Source organism: Pistacia vera, unplaced genomic scaffold, assembly GCF_008641045.1.
Source record: "Pistacia vera cultivar Batoury unplaced genomic scaffold, PisVer_v2 Contig320, whole genome shotgun sequence".
Lineage (NCBI taxonomy): Eukaryota > Viridiplantae > Streptophyta > Magnoliopsida > Sapindales > Anacardiaceae > Pistacia > Pistacia vera.
In genome coordinates this window covers 2,449,251-2,472,963 of record NW_022196136.1, presented here as the reverse complement: position 1 = coordinate 2,472,963, position 23,713 = coordinate 2,449,251, and the positions used below count along the sequence as shown (strand labels likewise).

At 35.0% G+C, this 23,713-nt stretch overlaps 2 protein-coding genes across 2 annotated transcripts; one reads left to right on the top strand and one right to left on the bottom strand.

The window, feature by feature from the left end:
* Positions 1–6,248: 6,248 nt before the first annotated feature.
* On the top strand, positions 6,249–8,312 carry LOC116137123. Its single transcript, XM_031422812.1, has 4 exons — positions 6,249–6,783; positions 6,881–7,074; positions 7,694–7,810; positions 8,262–8,312. The coding sequence occupies exons 1-4, from the start codon at positions 6,249–6,251 to the stop codon at positions 8,310–8,312; spliced, it is 897 nt and encodes a 298-aa protein (XP_031278672.1).
* A 553-nt stretch (positions 8,313–8,865) lies between these two features.
* LOC116137181 (epoxide hydrolase 4-like) lies at positions 8,866–10,673 on the bottom strand. Its single transcript, XM_031422868.1, has 4 exons — positions 9,950–10,673; positions 9,760–9,850; positions 9,612–9,679; positions 8,866–9,351 (listed from the first exon to the last, which is right to left on the bottom strand). Exons 1-4 carry the CDS (start codon positions 10,573–10,575, stop codon positions 9,189–9,191), a joined length of 948 nt encoding a protein of 315 aa, XP_031278728.1. The 5' UTR covers positions 10,576–10,673; the 3' UTR covers positions 8,866–9,188.
* Positions 10,674–23,713: the final 13,040 nt, after the last annotated feature.

Below are 23,713 nucleotides of genomic sequence, written 5' to 3'. Positions count from 1 at the left end.
GACCAGAAGATCCTGGATCTGATAGTGAAGAAACTGGAGCAGATACCCCAGAGCCACAACATGCCCAACTAGAACACTATCAACTTCCCAGAGATAGGATAAGAAGGGAGGTAAGACCCCCTGCCAGATTTTCTTATGTTGAACTGATATATACTGCTTTGCTTGCAGGAACAAAGATTCAAAGAACAGAACCAGATTCATATGAAGAAGCAATGAACTCCTAGGAAAGGGAAAAATGGAGGCAAGCAATGGAAGAGGAAATGAGGTCTCTTGAGGTAAACAGAACCTGGTCCTTGGTTCCCAAACCCAAGGACCAGAAACTAATAAAATGTAGATGGTTGTATAAGATTAAAGAGGGAATTTTAGATACTGATCCTCCTAGGTACAAGGCTAGGCTAGGCTAGGCTAGTAGCTAAGGGTTACACCCAACGGGAGGGAATATACTTCAATGAAGTCTTTTCCCCTGTAATCAAGTATAAAACCATCAAGTTAATGCTCTCCATTGTTGCCCATTGTAACCTAGAGCTAGAACATATGGATGTTACCACTGCCTTCCTGCATGGTAACTTAGAAGAGGAGATTTACATGAGCCAACCTCTAGGTTTTATTGACCCTGAGAAACCTGACCAAGTATGCCTCCTGCACAAATCACTGTATGGACTGAAACAGTCCCCAAGACAGTGGTCTAAGAGGTTTAACAATTTCATTGTTAGCATAGGGTACACTAGGAGTAGATATGATAGCTCTTTCTATTTTAATTTGAATTATAATCTGCCTGTGTATCTCTTATTATATGTAGATGATATGTTGCTGGTGAGTGAGTCTAAGGCTAAAATTCATGAGTTAAAGGGACAGCTTAGGTCAGAATTTGACATGAAGGATCTAGGAAATGCAAAAAGAATCCTAGGAATGGACATTACCATGAACAAGAGTAAACATGAACTAATCATTAGGCAGAAATCATACTTAGAAAAATTAGTGTCTAAGTTTGGGATGGCTGATTCAAAACTAGTGTCAATGCCTCTTGCAAACCATGTTGTGTTAAACAAGAGCCAATGCCCTAAAACTGAATCTGATTTAATCAAAATGGAATCTGTTCCCTATGCAAATGTTGTTGGATCTGTGATGTATGGGATGATCAATACCAGACCAGACCTGTCCTATTCCATTTCCTTACTGAGCAGATTTATGGCAAATCTAGGCAGTGAGCACTGGACTGCCTTAAAGGGAGTGTTAAGATATATTAATGGTACCTTGAATGTTGGTTTAAATTTTTGTAAAAGGCATAATACACTTGACTTGGTGGGTTTTGTAGACTCTGACTTTGCATGTGACAAAGACACAAGGAAATTCACCACTTCATATTACTTTACCCTTGGAGGAAATTGCATTAGCTGGAAGTCACAGCTTCAGCCTATTGTTGCTCTCTCAAAAACTGAAGCACAGTACATTGCTATCGCTGATGTGTTTAAGGAAGCTGTGTGGCTATAAGGTTTGTTAGCCGAAGCAAAGCTGACTGATGGCAAGGTTACTGTATTCTCAGATAGTCAGAGTGCAATTCCTCTTAGCAAGAATCCAGTATACCATGAGCGAACCAAGCATGTGGATGTTCGCTTCCACTTCGTCAGGGACTTAGTAACACAAGGGGTAATTGATCTCAGAAAAGTATCCACTAAGGATAATCCAGCTGACATGGGAACCAAGGTTGTTTCACCTGTAAAGTTCAAGCACTGCTTGAACCTGCTGCATGTGAGATAACCTGTGAAGATTAGAACTATGAAGGAACTGGTTGGGTTTGCTGCATTGTAAATTTTAGTTGTTATATGTGAAGCCTTATGCAACACCGTTTTGACTTAAGCCAAGACTTCATCCTGATCGTTGGTTTGAGGACAGATCTGACGGTTGAGGACTTAAGTTGAGTCAAACCTATAAAAGCGGAGGACCTTTCAGTTTCACACTAACGCATTCTCTCTCTGTTTTATATCTGTCAAAGCTACTAGATTAGGGTTCAAGATTAGGGCTTTGTGAGGGTGTAAATCTGCGGATAATCTGTCCATTGAGTCGTGTTTCTTAGTGGGGTGGGAACCTAGTATAGAGTTCTTAGTTCAGATTGTAGGTTTATCTTTGTTATTCTAAAGCCTGTTTGATCTTGGTTGAAATCTTGCAAAGGGAAGAGAGTTTGAGGGTTATAACCGTTCTTGATCGTAATAGTAAGTGCAGTGAGCATCCATATTCTGGAGCTCAACGTGGATGTAGCTTGTTCAATATTGAACAAGTGAACCATGGTAAATACTGTGTGTTGAATCTATTTGGGTTGCGTTGATTGTGTGTTTTTGGTTGATGTTTGCTTGATTTGAGTAAAGAGGAATTACAACAGGCAGATTACGGGTTAGAATCAGAGTTGTTTGATCTAGGGTTTTGGGCATATTCTTGTAATCGTGACTGTAAGTGATTGTTCAATAATCATAGTGCAGCGAACTCCCTTTTTTAGAGTTCAACATGGATGTAGCTTGCTCAAATAGGGCAAGTGAACCATGGTAAAATCTGGTGTTGATTGTTTGTGTGTTTTCCTGTTTCTTGATTGTTTGTAGTTGTTTCTTGGTTGATTGCATAACAATTCATCAGCATCAGAAACGGATGGTGGCTACAAGGACTTGGAGTACTGTTTTTTTTTTTTTTTTTGGGGGCGCGGGGGGGTGGTTAATTGTGTTGTTGTTCAAGTCGGCTTGAGCGTATCTCAACTAATCCTTAAGAAAAACTATCCCACAAGTCACAAAAACCCACCATCGCAGTTCGCAGACTCTTAGGTAAATCATGAACAAAAGTATTACCTTCACACTTAACTGGGAATCGAACCTGGTAATGGGTGTTTTTTTTCTTTAATAATTTTTTCTATAAGACATAGATCTATTTCTATATCTGAAGAATAATCGAACTGTATGTATATAACATAATCTTATTAGAATTAATTAAATATAGTTAGTCTATGGATGATGCATAGTAGTCGCAAGCTAAGCTTGATATTAAATAGCTATGGTACCATTAATTTCTTAATAATAAAATGCTACTCCCATTTAGGATGAGAAAAAACAAATATAAATACATTCTCGAATCTCATAAAAACAAATAAAGTTAAGCAAACTCTTATAAATTCATACACAGAATCATATTCTTGGAAAACCCTCTAATTCACTACAACAAAAAGGACTTTTAGCTATGATTTTGTTAACGACGATTTTAAAATTCGTCGCCAAAGGTAATTATTAGCGACAAAATATGAAATTCGTCGCCAATAGTTTCGCGGACTTTCTAATCCTCGCACGAGATGGCGGGAAACAAATTAGCGACGGACTTAGCGATGACATAATTTGTCATATAATGTTTTTTATGACGAAAATACAAAAAGCGACGCCCAAGTTGTTTTCGCGACTTAACCATATGTCAACGTGGATACTTTTTAGAGACGAAAATAGTACAAAACGTAGCCAAAAGTATTTAGCAACACAAATGCACAGTGCCATAAAATGTGTTTGGCGACGAAAATATAGAAAGTGATGCCAAAGACGTTTAGCTATGCAACAAAATGCCCATCGTAACAGCTTTTTGGCGACGAAAATATAAAAAGCAATGCCAAAGACATTTAGCTACTGGACAAAAGGCCTGTCGTAACAGCTGTTTGGCAACGAAAATATAGAAAGCGACGTCAAAGACATTTAGCTACGCAACAAAAGGCCCGTTGTAACAGCGTTTTGGTGACAAAAATATAAAAAACGATGCAAAATCCATCTAGCTATGCAACAAATAGTTCGTCGGAAAACATTTGGCGACGCAAATATAAAATAAAGGCCAAAGACATTTAGCTACGGAACAAAAGGCCCGTCATAATAGCTTTTTGGTGACGAAAATATAGAAAGCGACGCAAAAGACATTTAGCTACGCAACAAAAGGCCCGTCGTAATAGCTTTTTGGTGACAAAAATATAAAAAACGATGCAAAATCCATTTGGCTACACAACAAATAGTTCGTCGGAAAATGTTTTTGGCGATGCAAATATAAAAAAGAAAAAGGTCAAAAACATATTGTGACACAATTTATGTTTCATTGTGAAAATGTTTTGGTATCGATTTTCTTAAAATCATTGCCATTAATATGTTAGAATTTAATTTTTAATGTAATTTTATATTTATATGACAATAATTAAAAGTGTAAAACCAATCAATAATAAAAGAAATCAAAATTAAAAACAGTGTTAACTGTCAATATAAAAAATAATATCTTAGAAGTTTGGCTCTTGAATTTGACATTCAAGCATGTACGTCAATTTAAGAATGTTGCTAGTAAAGAATTTATTGTTTCACTTAATAGATTGGGTTGGTTATTATTTAATACTCATTTAAAGCCTTGATTTATAAATATATATAAATATTTATTAAAAGCTAATGACAATGCTCTTATTATTATTATTATTATTATTATTTATTTTGTAAATACGAAAAGCACCATGGGGTAAATTGTTTTTCAGGTTTTCAATGTTGGTAGCTTATATTTGATACTTGTTTGTTGCTGTTTGGGATCATTATTATTTTTTTTACAATATATATTATAATAAATTTATAATATTATTTAATATTTATATTTAAATGTCAAATTTAGTACATTAAATAATATTTATTAATATTAAAGCAAACAAATCAAAATTAATGCACAAAGAAAAATCACATCACAATTATGCAAATTAAATTTGGATAACAATAATAAATATTATTAATTCTCAATATCATCTTCAACTTGTACATCTTCACTTTATATCATCGTCACTAACTCTACTACTTGGCTCCATAAATTGAACAACTTCTGGTTCCACATCCACCCTACGAAGTTCTTCTTGTTCATTAACTTCTGCATCAATATGAAAACTAAATTTATCTAAATTATTGGCTTGATATGCATCATGAGTTGTCAATTGATCTTCCTTAATTTTATTGGGAATGTCATACAAATGCCTATGTTGCACCTTCTGTATAACTTTCCAAACCGGGTTGATGTGTAATCTAGTTTTCAGAGAGAACCAGGCTGTTAAAGGTATCGGATTTCGGTCCGACAGACTGGTACGATCCGGTTCTTTAAGTAGTGGATTCAGGAATTCACATCATAAGAATGTGATACATGTAAAACTCGACACTACTAGAAAAATATCCTTCCTTGACATAATGAGTTGACAAATTTTCTTAACTGTTTTCAAAAAACTGTCAAGAATTGTAATTCTTGATTGATTGTTGACCATTTATGAACTGCCAAGAATTTAAAATAATCCTTGACCATTTTGGATGATTCTTGACAGTTATTAACTGTCAATGAATTGGTTAAATATAAATTTTTTAAATCTTGTTTTTGACTGTTGTAGTCTAAATCTTTGACAATTTTTAACTATCAAAGATTAAGTATATAAAAAACAAAAACAAAAAAATTTGCCTTTTTTTGCCACCAATTTTTCATTCACTATTCCCATAATTTTTTCCTTAAAACTTATGCTTACCCTCTATTTCACTCATTTTTGCAAACCCTCATAGTCAACCTATTTCTGGCACTGGAAAACAAGTTCTCGTTTCTACCTGTCCTGTTTAGTAGATGACGACTTACTCAGTGACTTTGGCGCTTACCCTGTGTCTATTCTGACGGAGTTTGTTAACTTCGATGAGTTCTTGTCGAGGCGTATCCCCAACACCCAAATGTAGGGGTATCAAAAACATGTAGAAACCGAACTGAACCGAGAACCGAAGTGGTTTTCCAGTTATCCAGGAAACAGGCTCGGTTTTGGTCCATAGAAATAGAGAAAACCGAATTTCCAATTTTATTTAAAAGAATTAAAAAGTAAACAATTTTTCATTAAAATTAAAAAGATTATAAATCTAAAATTAAAGAAAATCAAAACCCCAAACCCGGTTTTAAAAATAAATAAAATATAACAATTTTTCCCACCTCAAAATTTTCACCAAGGCAAATTCTCCCACCCATTTTTCAATAAGTCAAAGCTAGGGTTATAAACTATTAGAATAACCCATTTCTTCTACCCAAAATTCCGGCGCCCAAAATAACTCTCTCTTCTTTCACCGACCCACTTCGTCAATTTTCTTGTTTTTTCAATAAACCTTTTGAAATTTCAGATGCACTGTTCTGGAATTGAGGGTTTTCTTTCCTAGAATTTTGGGTTTTTCCTGTAAGTAGTCTATCTTATATATCTTATAGGAATGGGTTTGAATTTTCGTAATGATATTTGGGGTTCGTGGAGTTTCAGCAGTTTAGACAAGGAATCGGAGAAGAGTATTGGTGTGAGTTGCGATGACGTCTGGGGTTCATGGAGTTTTAGCAGTTTAAATAATGACTTTTTAGATAAGGAATCGAAGGATAGTTTTGACCAAGAATTGGGAGGCGTTGTGGATGAGTTGCCTGTGCCTACGTTCACGGCAATCATTCCATATTTTGAGACGGATATTGGAGATTTATGGGGGTGTGAGAGTGAGAAACACAATGGAGACCAAAAATCCTTTTCTGGTCTCAATTTGGTGAGGTTTCAACAAGGGAAGGGTAACTTGCAATTTGATAAAATATCAATTCCAATTAGTAGTTTTAGTCAAATTGGGATTGGTAATGGGGTTTCTTATGGTGATAATTTTGGTTGTAGTGGGAATGTGAATGTGAATGTGAATGTGAATGTGAATGTGAATGATGGGGTTGTTTGTAATAATGAGGTTGAGGAAGTTTGTTTCAACTGTGGTGGAGGAGGTGTTCCACATGATACCTTATTTTTTTGCTCTGGGTTATCTGGGAGTGAAAGACCTCCTTTCGGTTGAAAGAGTTTGTAGGTCATTGCGTGATGCAGTTAGGAATGATCCTTTGTTATGGAGGAGCATTCACATAGATCAACCTTTGAGTTCGAAGATCAGTGATGATGCTCTTGTGAAGTTAACTGGCAGGGCAGTTGGTACTCTTCAATGCTTGAGTCTTGTGAACTATTGTAGAATAACCGATATTGGTTTGAAGCGTGTGTTCGAAAGCAATCCAGGGCTGAAGAAGGTTAGTACTCGTGGCTTAATTAGATTTCTTAGTTAAATCTATTTCTTATGCATATTATTTGTAATAATAGCTTTATGGTTCTTTATTTTGCTTTCCTCTAGTAATGGTTTGATGATTTTGCTAATATATTTACACAAAAGACACTGTAATTTTATGATATATTATGTTGTATTTAGATTCCATATAGTTTAAGCAAACAATAATTGGAAAGGTGGAGAGTGTTGACGAATATTTTTGTGCCCTCATTTTGCAAAAAGCTTTCTCTTAGCCTTCTGGATTTCTACTGAAGGGAACATATGGTTCAAATCAATTTACAGAACAATCTTTATCCTTCTTCTTAGAATAATTTAATACTTCAAGCCCTTCACTTCAAAGTTACCTTAATAAACTCCCCTTTCTTATTGATGTAATTTTTCTTTCAAATTGTTACATGTACATTTTAGGTAGGTACTTAGTATGGTTTAGTACATAACTAACTCATTGTCTTGTTCTATGGCTTGATACATGTTCTCTTACCTTTTCTTATTCTTTCGGGCTCCTTTAATTGTGTCAATTATCCTGAACCTAGGACTCAGGTGGTTATGCTCTTAAAATTTACTTCTCATCTTTTAATTTGTAGATTCAAATGGAGACACCATCTGGCATTAAAGATTCCATACCTACTTGGATAAAGTTCTTTGTACAAGCTCTAGGTGAAATCCCATACAGTGGTATATACTATGATCCACTAGAAGAGGTATGGTTCTGCAATCTTTTATTTCTCTAGGTTTGCTAAAACATTTTTGAGAAATTTATGATTTAGGCATGTCTAAGAATCTTTAGTATAAAAGCAAGAGTGACTTCAAATTCAACAATAACATTGGGAAGGATTTATGTATTAAATTTTGTAATTTTGAGTATGCTTTATTACACGGAACTCTTACCATACCATAACATTGACACTTGTGGAGATGCACTTTGATAAACTTTGCACTCAACAAGTAAAGGAGCAAAACCTGGTTACCATCGTGGATTGGGTTATGGTCCAAAACCAATTGCACTTCTAAGACTTCAAGGTGAGCCAATCAATAAGTTTTAGAGGAACTCACACACTTACGTGAGGAGGTGCAAGAACTAAGAGGCATAAGGGAAGAATTTCGCCAATATAGGCAAATGATGGAGAAGATTCTTGTTCTACTGGCTCACAGACATTTCTGGGGCAATTTCCACCAGATCCTCCTCCACCTGCAACAATTTGAGTTTTTATGTCATTTTTTGTTGAATATTAACAATTTAGTCAATTTTATATATTTTTAACTTTTTATTTGAAAAGAAACATATATAGAATAATATATTTGGTTTGATATATTTGTGTGATTTCAATTAATTACATTTACAAATTAATATTTAAGTTTTAGAATTAATTTTAAAATGTCTTAAGATCAATTAAATATTATTTAATCATATATTATAAAATAGGCAATGATAATTATATTTCGACGTTGTAGACTTTTAGCTATGAAATACATTCATCATTGAAAAGTTTTGTTGATGACTTTTATGTTTCATCGCTAATAGTTTTAAGTGATGAAATATAAAGTACCGTCGTGCTATACCTTAAACAACACATACAAAGATTACATCGCTATTAACTTTAGGCGACAACAACTCATTTTTATTGCACGACATGTTAGGCGACAAAACGTCACATTTCGTCGTTATATATTTTACGCGACGCAAACAATTATGGTGTTGCTATTAACTTTATGCAACAAAAATGCACATTTCATCGCAGTATTTCATAGGCGAGCAAAATTCACATTTTGTCGCGGTATACGTTAGGCAACAAACATATATTTCATCATGGTATAGTGTCGACGACACAATAAAGAGTACATCGCTATTAACTTTAGGCGACAACAACTAACATTTCACCGATAAATAGTTTTAGCGACGAAAATGGTATAGACGACAATTTTTTGGTTTGTCGCCAGATTTAGCGACGAATTTTAACAAATCGTCACCTAAAATCAAGCGCGACATGCCTATCACGACGATCGTGGCTGCGATTTTCTTCCGTCACTAAACATATTCCGTGACGATTTCTAGGTTTTTAGCAACGAAAAAATTCGTAGCTAAAAGCCCTTTTTGTTGTAATGATTGTAGTGACATTTTTGTTCTTCTGTCAAAGTGGCGAGAATTCTCTTGAGGTGCTTGTTGTAGACGAAGGGTCGCTCCAGGTTAACCAGGTGACCAGCCTTCTCTATTGCCAGTAAGGTTGCTTTGTCTCCCACCTGCCTGCATTATTGTTATAGTACTTGTTGTCATTTATTGTTTAGTCGATAAAGGAAACTAAAATCTGAAATTATTTCCTAAGTTGTATACGTATATATTTTATGATGAGTTGAATGACTACTCAACCACCTTATGGTTATGGAATTTAATTTCGAAATATTAAATCAAGAAGACGTGCTTAAAAAAATACATTCAAATCAACGAAATCTTAAGCCAGCTAGGCCTTGATCAATAATTTATGTATTAAGATAAAGTTAACTCACTCTTTCAAGTTCCAGGCAGTTTCCATATCGAAAATCAGATCATTTTCACCACACAAGAGATATATCTTCTGCAAAAATTTAAACCAATATATAGTAATTAGATAACATATACAAGGAAATAGCCTGTAGAAGATGTAGAATTCATTACCTGTGGGTAATGAGGAATGGAGAATTTCTTATCACTTATCACCAACGCCTCTAGAAGTTCAGTTCTCTCCTTTCTGTGATCAAACATGACCGGCCCACGTAGTGGAAAATATAAATGGCAGTATTTAGATACCTCTTGAACCTCAATAGATCTTCATATTTCATGAATGAAACTAAACGATATATTTACCTCCAAAATGTCTTCGCTGATGAATTTAGGCACTCTCGGCAAGTTGTAGCTGCCGATGTCAAAGAGGGTCCTCAAACCCTCGACTGTATTTGGAAGCAAAAACTCTGCCCAAGAAGAGAACCCGATTCTCTGAAGCGCGGCATTGCTTACAGACTCAGTCAACGCCATGACTGAGCAACTCACCACCATCGACTCAACCAAGTCCGGATACATTTCAGCCATTTTGAACCCAACCATCCCACCGTAGCTGACTCCAACAAGAGTGCACTTCTTCACTCCGAGCTTCCTCAGCCCTTCAGCCATACACTCACTCTGAAACTCCACCGTCCGCTCAGGTCGGTCAGTAACTGAACCGCCGAAGAAGAGAAAATCCGGAACGTAGACTGCATAGTTTTTGGCCAAGGCGAACACCTGGAATTGCCAGTTTAAAATGCCGTCCATGCCAAATCCATGAAGAAACACCACGGCAGGCTTGTTTTTTTTGTTATTCGTCTTCTTAGTCGTTTCAGTTGGAACCCAGAAGTTCAAGACCGTCCCTGGTTCGATCTCGACGGCTTGGGTTGTCATCCCAACTAGCTTCAGTACCCCATGTAACAAGGGCTTGTAAATGGAGAAAAAGTTGACCATCTCTCTGTCTTCTTCGCACTTCTAATTAATTTCTAGAGAGGAGATTTATGAGAAAACTCAGATTCTATAATCTATATATATAGTGACGAAAAGGAATGTGAAACTCTGATAAAAATCTATGAAATATATGGAGCGTGAGAAAGGGTGTTAAAAATTGTATTTGACACAGTTGATGGTCATGCACGTCGACCGTGAGAAAGGTGTTGAATGACGGTGTAAGCGTTGACGAAATTTTTTATTCGTCAGAGAGTGGGAAAATATGATGCTGGTTTTGACTTACTTGATTAGTTGGGAGATCAATGGGCGGCCAAGCCAAACATGAATTACGTAAGAAGTAAGTCTCATTAACTTGTTAATTGGGAGACCCTTATAACAGGTCGCTAATTTGGTAAGGAGTTAGCTTTTCAGGTTATACTCTATCCAAAAACTCTATTATAATACCAAAGTCATTGGCGATCATAGTTTTAGAACATGATCATGCACGTCTAACGTGAGAAAGGGTGTTAAAAATTGTATTTGACTCACTTGATTTTGTTAACCATGGTCATGTTGCCTCCACATTAGAGTTAGCTTTTGAGAATAAGTTATATAAGAAGTAAGTCTCATTAACTTGGTCAATTGGGAGACCCTTATAACACGTCGCTAATTTGGTAANACCATCTCTCTGTCTTCTTCGCACTTCTAATTAATTTCTAGAGAGGAGATTTATGAGAAAACTCAGATTCTATAATCTATATATATAGTGACGAAAAGGAATGTGAAACTTTGATAAAAATCTATGAAATATATGGAGCGTGAGAAAGGGTGTTAAAAATTGTATTTGACACAGTTGATGGTCATGCACGTCGACCGTGAGAAAGGTGTTGAATGACGGTGTAAGGGTTGACGAAATTTTTTATTCGTCAGAGAGTGGGAAAATATGATGCTGGTTTTGACTTACTTGATTAGTTGGGAGCATGATTGTTAGTATCCTATGATACTCGATACGTATCATACAATATGATTCGATACAGGTCGCCAATGATATGTATCAGAGTGTGTATCCTAAACTATTCGATACGTTGATATGTATCCTACGATACGTTACGTATCCGTTCGTATCCTTAAAAATATCGATATAAATCGATACGACTTTATTAATTTGGGCTAAAGATCCAAAAAAAAATTCGGGTCGAAACCGGGTCACCCAACCTGATTCACTAAAACCTGTCCATATTTACCTATTTTGCATGAAGAAAGTGAAGAGGAATATGTATTGCCCATTTTACATGATAATAATAATATAAGTGGAGATATAGATATTGACATTGATCTTGGAATTTTGTGATTAATTTTGATAATATAATAACGTAATTTAAAGTCAATAATACCATAAAATTCTTTAATTAATCTTGGGGATTATATTAATTTTTAGAAAATTTTGATTATTTTATTAATTTTTTTGAAAAAGGCGTATCTTATGATACGATACGATACGCTATACACGATTCAAAAAATTAGGTTTTCGATACACGATACGATACATGATTTGATAACCATGGTTGGGAGATCAATGGGCGGCCAAGCCAAACATGAATTACGTAAGAAGTAAGTCTCATTAACTTGTTAATTGGGAGACCCTTATAACACGTCGCTAATTTGGTAAGGAGTTAGCTTTTCGGGTTAAATTCTATCTAAAAACTCTATTATAATACCAAAGTCATTGGCAATCATAGTTTTGGAACATGGTCATGCACGTCTAACGTGAGTAAGAGTGTTAAAAATTGTATTTGACTCACTTGATTTTGTTAACCATGGTCATGTTCCCTCCACATTAGAGTTAGCTTTTGAGAATAAGTTATATAAGAAGTAAGTCTCATTAACTTGGTCAATTGGGAGGCCCTTATAACATGTCGCTAATTTGGTAAGGAGTTAGCTTTTCGGGTTAAATTCTATCCAAAAACTCTATTATAATACCAAATTCATTGGTAATCATAGTTTTGGAACATGGTCATGCACGTCTAGCGTGAGTAAGGGTGTTAAAAATTATATTTGACTCACTTGATTTTGTTAACCATGGTCATGTTCCCTCCACATTGGAGTTAGCTTTTAAGAATAAGTTTGACCCGTTCACATCGTCAATTTAATAGATTATTATAGTTTGTGTATATATATATAATTGGGAGCTTGAGTTCTACCCAATCCATTTCATCAAATTACAAGAAAAAAAACAAAACATTATTAGTTGGTGGTTTAGGGCAGCTAGTTTTCATATGCTAAATCATTCCAAATTCCTTGGCTTAATCGATATTATTCTTAAAAAAACAAAAATTTAACGAATCTAAATTCAAAACTGAACTTCTCCAATCGTATTAAAAAAATGATATCTATAAGGGAATTTGATTATCATAAAGTTGAACATCTTAACTATGATTCAATTTATATAATAATTTTGCAATAGTTGTCTTGTATTAGATTATATAAATAAAACAAAACCATTAATGAGATTCGTTTAAATTAATTTCTACGTGGATTTTGTAGCTTGGGTTTTTTTATGACCAAAGTGTTTAAATCAGTTTGTACGTACTTCAACTAATCTTTGAGATACATTAAACATCTTGTAAACCCAATGTTCCAAACAAACGGAACTCATGGAACATCCTATAAACTCAATGTTTTAGGTAAGTTACAAATGTGGTTAGTGGCCTCAACGTGATTTAAATCCAAAAAATTAATGAAAAGAATAAGCTTTCCTGGATATTTAATTTGGTCTTATTCTTAACGCGGTTTTATAAATAGTATTAATTGTGATCCACTCCACATAAATATATAGAAAAATAAATAAATAAAAATCATATCGTTCAACTCTGAATTAAGAATCAGATATGGACGATTGGTAGATTGATAGAATGTTTAAGGGTATATATTTTTAATATCTTAAATTCTCAATTAATGATTATTTAAGTTTGATAATCGCTATGAAAACAAAAACACAGCTGGTGACTGGTTGTAAGCATAGTTAGTAAATACGGAGTCCGGCTCAGGTCGGTCCGTGAACGAGCCGCCAAAGAAGAGAAAATCCGGAACGTAACTGCATGCGTTTTGGCCAAGGCTAGCACCTGAAATGCCAAGTTAGAATACCATCGAACCCAAACCCGTGAAGAACACCAGAGCTGGCTTGTTGTTAGTGTATCTGTTGGAAGCCAAAGTTCAAGACCGTCCCTGGCTCGATCTCGACTGCTTGAGTCGTCATCCCGACTAGTTTCAGTGCGCCATGCAAGAAGGTTTTGTATATCGACAAAAACCTTACCATTTTCTATATGGAGTTAAAGAAAGATACGATAGTACTTTAATGGAGTAAGATGTGAACGGTTCCTTGAAAACTTGATGTATGTGGTCTTTAAGAATTCAAGAACTGGAGAGCTGAGATTTGACTAGCCATAGTAGAATCTCCATAAAATTTTTGACAGAAAATTCAAGTCGATTTCTATTATAATAAGAGAAATGCTAGGTGTAATCCCCATTCCCCATAAATAATTCATCTCGGTTCGAAATATCAACTTGAAGGACTTTATAACGCGTTAAATTATTTTTATTTTTTTAATAATGAGTGTTAGTTCAAAATTTATTAGTTTGCGTCACTAAGTCAATATATCATATTAAAATTAAAATTAAAATTTTCTAAGTTGTATTAGCTGTCCTCTGATCTTGAACTTTTATACTTGCTTTTTACATTAGTTTAGTTGGCTACAAGAATTTGGCGTAAGGTTTGAGAATACTCGATAATCTTTAAAGAAAACTATCCCACAGGCCACAGCAACGATCATCGCACAGCAACTATCATCGCAAACTCTTAGATAAATCATGATAAATTATTCCTTCACACTCAACTGGGAATCGAACCTGGTAATGGGTGTTTTTTTTCTTTAATATATTTTTATAATTTCTTCTATAAGACGTAGATCTATTTCTATACTGAAGATAATGGAACTTGTGGTATATAACATAATCTTATTAGAATTAATTAAATATATTTGTCTATGGATGATGCATAGTAGTCGCCTAAGCTTGAATTAAATAGCTATGGCCATTAATTTCTTAATAATAAAATGCAACCCCATTTAGGATGAGAAAAACAAATATAAACATACTTCTCGATCTCAAAAACAAATAAAGTTAGCAAACTCTTATAAATTCATGCACGAATCATATTCTTGAAAAAACCCTCTAATTGTAGTGACATTTTGTTCTTCTGTCAAAGCACGGAATTCTCTTGAGGTGCTTGTTGTAGACGAAGGGTCGCTCCAGGTTAACCAGTGACCAGCCTTCTCATGCCAGTAGGGTTGCTTTCTCTCCCACCTGCCTGCATTATCGTTATAGTACTGTTTATTTATTGTGTAGTCGTATAAAGCTAAAATCTAATAATTTATCCAAGTTGTAACGTGTATATTTTATGATGTTGAATGACTATCCAACCACCTAAGGGTTATGGACTTTAATTTCGAAATACAAATCAAGAAGACGAACTTGCTTAATATATTATTATTGAAGAGTAGAGGGTCATGAATCAAAAGCATGGAAAAGTACCTAAGCGAAAGAGAGTAGACAAAAAGAGAAGGGAGACATGATGAAGCACCCACATCTCTCTGTACATACAGAGAGGAGATAGGCCAAAGTCAATACAAAAAGAGAAGCTCATATCCATTGAATTCACATGAGAATTAGATTTCAAACTCAACCAGGGCAGGATAGGGTCCCACTCCCATCTATTCTCCCTCACCCACAACCCAACCTATATAGATTTGCTAACTAACAAAATTACTTACATTACCTAAACATATTTATTTAATTTCTTATAATTAACAACAAAGCAACTTCTTTAGGTTCAGCCGTAAACATCATAGCTTGTTCCGCAATGCAACTCTTTTGCTACACAACTACACCCTTCACGCTTCAAAAATACTTCCTCTCCATTTCCATTTTCTTCTCTTTTCTACCTCTACCCGCTCCACACTTCCTAACCATAATCTCAACTTTTTTCACCAATCAGCTAGCGTTGATGTAACTGAATATTGATGAACTGCTGCCACTATCTCACCCGCCGACCATCTTACACTCATCCTCTATCTGCATTCAACACACCCAAAGAAATAAATTAAATGCTCAAGCTACTTGTCCAAATGGTTACTAACAGAAAAAAGAAACAGACAAGTACCTTGATTGAAAGAGTAATGAACTGTGTTTGGGAGAAGTAATTGAGGTGCAAATGTAAGCCTAAGATCTTCAAGTGCAACATGCTTTTAACAACTGACGGTCGCCTTGGACACTGAATCTGAGGTTAACATGATTTTGTATCACAATCACCTCAATCTTTGCCCCACTTGACTGTTCTCGCCTTTCACTTCCCCGTCACAATTTTCAATTTGTGGCCTCACTGCCAAAATCCGTTTGCCTTGTCGGTGGAACCCAGAAGTTCAAGACCGTCCCTGGTTCGATCTCGAGGCTGGGTTGTCATCCCAACTAGCTTCAGTACCCCATGTAACAAGGGCTTGTACATGGAGAAAAAGTTTGTTCTACTATACTATTAATATCTCGGCTTCAAATAAAATATTATCTTATAACAGAACAGATAAGGCTTCGTTTTATTATTATTTCAAAATTAAATCGATATTCGAAGGGGGAACCATATGTTATCTTTCAAGTCTTATCGAAGTATGAAATCGATAAAATATAGTTGACATTTCAGCTAAGTTATTTACATTATTTGGATTCATCTCAATCATAGAATTTAAATATTTTTTTTTCCATAGTGACGTTAGGTATTTTGTCTTGGTTGACTTAGAATGTCGCGATTGATATATACAATGATGAAATCTCTACGCCAAAATTGATCAAAACCTAGCACCAAAGTCCAAATGAAATGGCCAAAAGTAAATAGTTAATATTAAGAGTAAACGACTTTTTCCCACCCAATGTTTGTCTTAATGACACTTTCCCAACCGAAGTTTATAATTTGTTAATATCCAAAATACCCTTCACTTTCTCAGTTGTCATTCGATGACTTACTAGAAGTCAAGATAAGAGAGGTTTTATAAAGTGAAAGCCAGTTGATCAAATGGTTGTGGTCGATTGAATATTATTCGTTGTAAATCAACTAAGAACAAAAAACTCTAACTTTGCAGTGGCCGACAATCGATAAGAAATCAAGTATTAGAATGTGAGAAATTTTATAGACAAGAGACTGGATATTCAAATAGTGGTGACTGAGAGAATTTTTACTATTAGAATCTGTTTTAGTTAGTAACTGAATATTAACTTTGGATGAAAAAATTGTATTTTAAAACTTTTTGGATGGGAAAGTATCGTTAAGGCAAAACCTTGGGTGGGAAAAAGTCGTTTACTCTTAATATTAATATTGCGTACCTGTGGATAATGAGGGATAGTAAATTCCCTATCACTTATAACCAGAGCCTCTAGAAGTTCAGTTTTCTCCTTTCTGTAGATAGAAATCATCTGCCATTTCATAGTCAACACTCAAACATTCAAATAACCACCATATTAGCTAAGCTACAACTTCAGAGTATGTAAATATGGAGATATCATCATATTTTGTGACAATAGATATTTGTATTAAAGAAAAAAGACTACCTCCAAAATTTCTTTGTAAATGAATTGGGGAAGTCTTGGCAGATTGTAAGTGGCGATGTCAAGGAGAGTCTTCGTACCGTCGGCCGTTTTAGGAAGCAAGTAATCCGGCCAGCTAGAGAAACCGATTCTCTGAAGCGCAGCATTGCTGACAGACTCCGTTAACGCCATGACTGAGCAAGTCACCACCATCGATTCAACCAAGTCAGGGTACATCTCAGCCATTTTGAACGCCACCATCCCGCCATAGCTGAGCCCAACCAAGGTGCACCTCTCCACGCCGAGTTTCCTCAGTCCCCTAGCCATACACTCACTTTGAAACTCCACTGTCCGATCAGGGGGTCCGTGAAACGAGCCGCCAAAGAAGAGAAAATCCGGAACGTAGACTGCATGCGTTTTGGCCAAGGCTAGCACCTGAAATTGCCAAGTTAGAATACCATCGAACCCACAACCCGTGAGAAACACCAGAGCTGGCTTGTTGTAGTTGTATCTGTTGGAAGCCAGAAGTTCAAGACCGTCCCTGGCTCGATCTCGACTGCTTGAGTCGTCATCCCGTAGTTTCAGTGCGCCATGCAAGAGGTTTGTATATCGACAAAAACCTTACCATTTTTCTATATGGAGTTAAAGAAAAGTACGATAGTACTTTAATGGGGTAAAGGAATGTGACGGTTCCTTGAAAAACTTGATGTAGTGTGTCTTAAGAATTCAAGAACTGAGAGCTGAGATTTGATGCCATAAGTGAATCTCCATAAATATTTTGACGAGAGAAATTCAAGTCGATTTTATTATAATAAGAGAAATGCTAGGTGTAATCCCATCCCCCATAAATAATTCATCTCGGTTCGAAATATCTAACTTGAAGGACTTTATAAACGCGTTAATAATATTTTAATTTTTTTAATAATGAGTGTTAGTTCAAAATTTATTAGTTGCGTCACTAAGTCAAATAATCTATAAAATTAAATTAAAAATTTTCTAAGTTGTATTAGTGTCCTTGATCTTGACATTTTATACTTGGCTTTTACATTAGTTTAAGTTGGCTACAAGAATTTGGCGTAAGGTTTGAGAATACGTCGACTACTTTAAGAAAAACTTCCACACCACAGCAACGATCATCGCCCAGCAACTATATCGCAAACCTTAGATAAATCAAAAAAGTATTACCTTCACACTCAACTGGGAATCGAACCTGGTAATGGTGTGTTTTTTCTTTAATATATTTTTAATAATTTCTTCTATAAGACGTAGATCTATTTCTGTATCTGAGAATAATGGAACTGTGTGTATATCATAATCTTATTAGAATTAATTAAATATATTAGTCTATGGATGATGCATAGTAGTCGCCAGCTAAGCTTGATATTAAATAGCTATGGTACCATTAATTCTTAATAAAAAATGCAACCCCATTTAGGATGAGAAAAAACAAATAAATACATTCTCGAATCTCAAAAAAACAAATAAAGTTAAGCAAACTCTTATAAATTCATGCACAGAATCATATCTTGGAAAACCCTTAATGTAGTGAAATTTGTTCTTCTGTCAAAGCAGCGAGAATTCTCTGAGGTGCTTGTTGTAGACGAAGGGTCGCTCCAGGTTAACAGATGACCAGCCTTCTCAATTGCCAGTAGGGTTGCTTCTTCCCACCTGCCTGCATTATCGTTATAGTACTTGTTATCATTATTGTGTAGTCGATAAAGGAAACTAAAATCTTAAATTATTTCCAAGTTGTATACGTGTATATTTTATGATGAGTTGAATGACTACTCAACCACCTAAGGGTTATGGACTAATTTCGAAATACCAAATCAAGAAGACGAACTTGCTTAATATATTATTATTGAAGAGTAGAGGTCATGAACTCAAAAGCATGGAAAGAGTACCTAAGGCGAAAAGAGAGTACAAAAAGAGAAGGGAGGCTAGATGAAGCACCCACATCTCTCTGTACATACAGAGATGGAGAAGGCAAAGTCAATACAAAAGAGAAGCATCATTCACAAGTTGTAATCATGAGAATTAGTATTCAAACTCAACCAGGGAGGAATGCGGGCCATCCCATCTATCTCCCTCACCCACAACCACAACCTAAATAATAGATTGCTAACTAACAAAATTACATTACATTACACTAAACATATTTATTTAATTTCTTATAATTAACAACAAAGCAACTTCTTTAGGTCAGCGTAAACATCAAAGCTTTGTTCCGCAATGAAACTCTTTTGCTACAACAACTACACCCTTCACGCTTCAACAATACTCCTCTCATTTCCATTTTCTTCATCTTTTCTACTCTACCCGCTCCCACATCCTAACCAATAATCTCAACTTTTTCACCAATCAGCTAGCGTTGATGTAACTGAATATTGATGAACTGCTGCCACTATCTCATCCGCCGACCCTATCTACACTCACCTCTATCTGCATTCAACACACCAAAGAAATTAAGAATTAGAATTGCTCAAGACTTAAGTCCAAAGGTTGACTAACAGAAAAAAGAAACAGACAAGTACCTTGAGATTGAAAGAGTAATGAACTGTAGTTTGGGAGGAGTAATATTGAGGTGCAAAATGAAGCCTAAGATCTTCAAGTGAACAATGGCTTTTAACAACTGACCAGGTCGCCTTGGAACATGATCTTGAGGTTAACATGATTTTGTATCACAATCACCTCAATCTTTGCCCCACTTGACTTGTTCTCGCCTTTCACTTCCCCGTCACAATTTTCAATTTGTGGCCTCACTGCCAAAAGTCCGTTTGCCTTGTCGGTGGAACCCAGAAGTTCAAGACGTCCCTGGTTCGATCTCGACGGCTTGGGTGTCATCCCAACTAGCTTCAGACCCCATGTAACAAGGCTTGTAAATGGAGAAAAAGTTGACCATCTCTCTGTCTCTTCGCACTTCTAATTAATTCTAGAGAGGAGATTATGAGAAAACTCAGATTCTCTAATCATATATATAGTGACGAAAAGGAATGTGAAACTTTGAAAAATCTATGAAATATATGGAGCGTGGAAAGGGTGTTAAAAATTGTATTTGACACAGTTGATGGTCATGCACGTCGACCGTGAGAAAGGTGTTGAATGACGGTGTAAGGTTGACGAAATTTTTTATTCGTCAGAGAGTGGGAAAATATGATGTGGTTTTGACTTACTTGATTGTGGGAGATGATTGTTAGTATCCTATGATACTCGATACGTATCATACAATATGATTCGATACAGGTCGCCAATGATTGTATCAGAGTGTGTATCCTAAACTATTCGATACGTTGATATGTATCCTACGATACGTTAGTATCCGTTCGTATCCTTAAAAATATCGATATAAATCGATACGACTATTAATTTGGGCTAAAGATCCAAAAAAAAATTCGGGTCGAAACGGGTCACCCAACCTGATTCACTAAAACCTGCCATATTACCTATTTTGCATGAAGAAAGTGAAGAGAATATGTATTGCCCATTTTACAGATAATATAATATAAGTGGAGATATAGATATGACATTGATCTTGGAATTTTGTGATTAATTTTGATAATTAATAACGTAATTTAAAGTCAATAATACATAAAATTCTTTAATTAATCTGGGGATTATATTAATTTTTAGAAAATTTTGATTATTTTATTAATTTTTTGAAAAGGCGTATCTTATGATACGATACGATACGCTATACACGATCAAAAAATTAGGTTTTCGATACACGATACGATACATGATTTGATAACCATGGTTGGGAGATCAATGGGCGGCCAAGCCAAACATGAATTACGTAAGAGTAAGTCTCATTAACTGTAATTGGGAGACCTTAAACACGTCGCTAATTTGGTAAGGAGTTAGCTTTTCGGGTTAAATTCTATCTAAAAACTCTATTATAATACCAAAGTCATTGGCAATCATAGTTTTGGAACATGGTCATGCACGTCTAACGTGAGTAAGAGGGTTTAAAAATTGTATTTGACTCATTGATTTTGTTAACCATGGTCATGTTCCCTCCAATTAGAGTTAGCTTTTGAGAATAAGTTATATAAGAAGTAAGTCTCATTAACTTGGTCAATTGGGAGCCCTTATAACATGTCGCTAATTTGGTAAGGAGTTAGCTTTTCGGGTTAAATCTATCCAAAAACTCTATTATAATCCAAGTCCTTGGTAATCATAGTTTTGGAACATGGTCATGAGTCTAGCGTGAGTAAGGGTGTTAAAAATTTATTTGACTCACTTGATTTTGTAACCATGGTCATGTTCCCCCACAGGAGTTAGCTTTAGAATAAGTTGACCCGTTCACATCGTCAATTTAATAGATTATTATAGTTTGTGTATATATATATAATTGGAGCTTGAGTTCTACCCAATCCATTTCATCAAATTACAAGAAAAAAAACAAAACATTATAGTTGGTGGTTTAGGGCAGCTAGTTTTATATGTAAATCATTCCCAATTCCTTGGCTTATCGATATTATTCTTAAAAAAAACAAAATTTAACGAATCTAATTCAAAACTGAACTTCTCCAAACGTATTAAAAAATGATATCTATAAGGGAATTGATTTCATAAAGTTGAACATCTTAACTATGATCAATTATAATAATGTTGCAGTAGTTGTCTTGTATTAGATTATATAAATAAAACAAAACCATAAGAGATTCGTTTAATTAATTCTACGTGGATTTTGTAGCTTGTGTTTTTTATGACCAAAGTGTTTAAATCAGTTTGTACGTATTCAACTAATCTTTGAGATACATTAAAACATCTTGAAACCCAATGTTCCAAACAAACGAGACTCATGAAACATCCTATAAACTCAATGTTTTAGGTAAGTTACAAATGTGGTTAGTGGCCTCAACGTGATTTAAATCCAAAAAATTATGAAAAGAATAAGCTTTCCTGGATATTTAATTTGGTCTTATCTTAACGCGGGTTATAAATAGTATTAATTGTGATCACTCCACATAATATATAGAAAAATAAATAAATAAAAAATATATTGTTCAACTTTGAATAAGAACATAGATATGGACGATTGGTAAGTTGATAGAATGTTTAAGGGTATATATTTTAATATCTTAAATTCTCAATAATGAATTTAAGTTTGTAATCGCTATGAACAAAAAAAACAGCTGGTGACTGGTTGTAAGCATAGTTAGAAATACGGGTACGGTAAAAAAATGGTACGGGAATTTTACGGGAATGATACGGCAAACGGTGAAAAATACGTTATAAAAATTCGACTTTAAAATTCGGAACGGAAAAAATTGGTATGGGTATAATGGGTTAATACGGTATATTGTCAATAATCTTTTGAAAAAACGGTAATATTAATCCTGATTTTAGTATTTTTTATGATCAGAATTAATTATTCTCATTTTTCTTCAAGGTGTATGATTTATATTTTTTTAATTATAATATTTTAGTTTATTATTACAAATATTATAGAAGTGATCAATTATTAATAAAACAAATAATTTTATTTGTCTTTAAGTTGAAGAAGAAGAAGATAAGATAAACAGTGGTGTTTGTTGAAGTATAGTTGAAGAGGAAGAGAGGTGAGACGCCAAAAAGAGCAGAAAAGAGAGAGGTCACAAAAAAAGAGAAGAAGAAAGAGAGGGCGCCAAAAGAAAAAGAGGGCGCCAAAAGAAAGAAAGAGAAAGGAAGCGGCGCAGAAAGGGAAGAAAGGCGTCAAAAAGAGACTGACATTGCGCTTAAAAGTGAGCATAAAACGACGTCGTTTTGATCAAATTTCACCTAAAACAAAGTTGTTTTGACTCAATAAATAATAAAATTTTATTTTAAAAATACGGCCAAATTATACGAGAATTATACGACAAGGCATATAATTCGCGTATAATTCAACTGTGTTTATAGAACGGGAATTCGTGTTTTATATGCGAATATACAGTTGGGCGCATAATTCGCGTATAAAACGCGAATTTACTAACAGGGGTCTTGTAAGTGTTGGTCGTCAACCGCCTTGTGATGAAATACAATTTCCGGTCAACAGCCTCGCTCAGAGGCCAAGTAAGCCCAACTGAAGTAGCTCAACAATAGAAAACAAAATTAATGACCCCATTAATTGTCCCTTAATCATGCTTAACATAGCCTCTGTAATTAATTAATAAGCGTTATCTGGACTAAATTTCCTATCATATAACCGAGTTTTTAGAGTAATGTTACACTGACAAACACTTCTCACTAATTTCTTCTATAAACGCAATGTGTCAGCTCGATGAGTTGTCTGACTAAGCCAATTGCTAGCTGTCAAATCATGTTTGTCAGGCAATCTTTATTCAGTTTTTTCGAGAGTAAACGACTTTTTCCCATTCAAAAAATTTCAAAATACACTTTCCCATCCAAAGTTTATATTCCGACCAATCGTTAGCCGATTATGACATCTTGCAACCCCAAACCACCACCATTCTCTTTCTCGATCATCACTCATCAAAAACCTTCAAACCTTACTCCCGTCGACCTGTCAATCATTGGCAACCTAAGCGATTTTTTGAAACGTGCAACCACC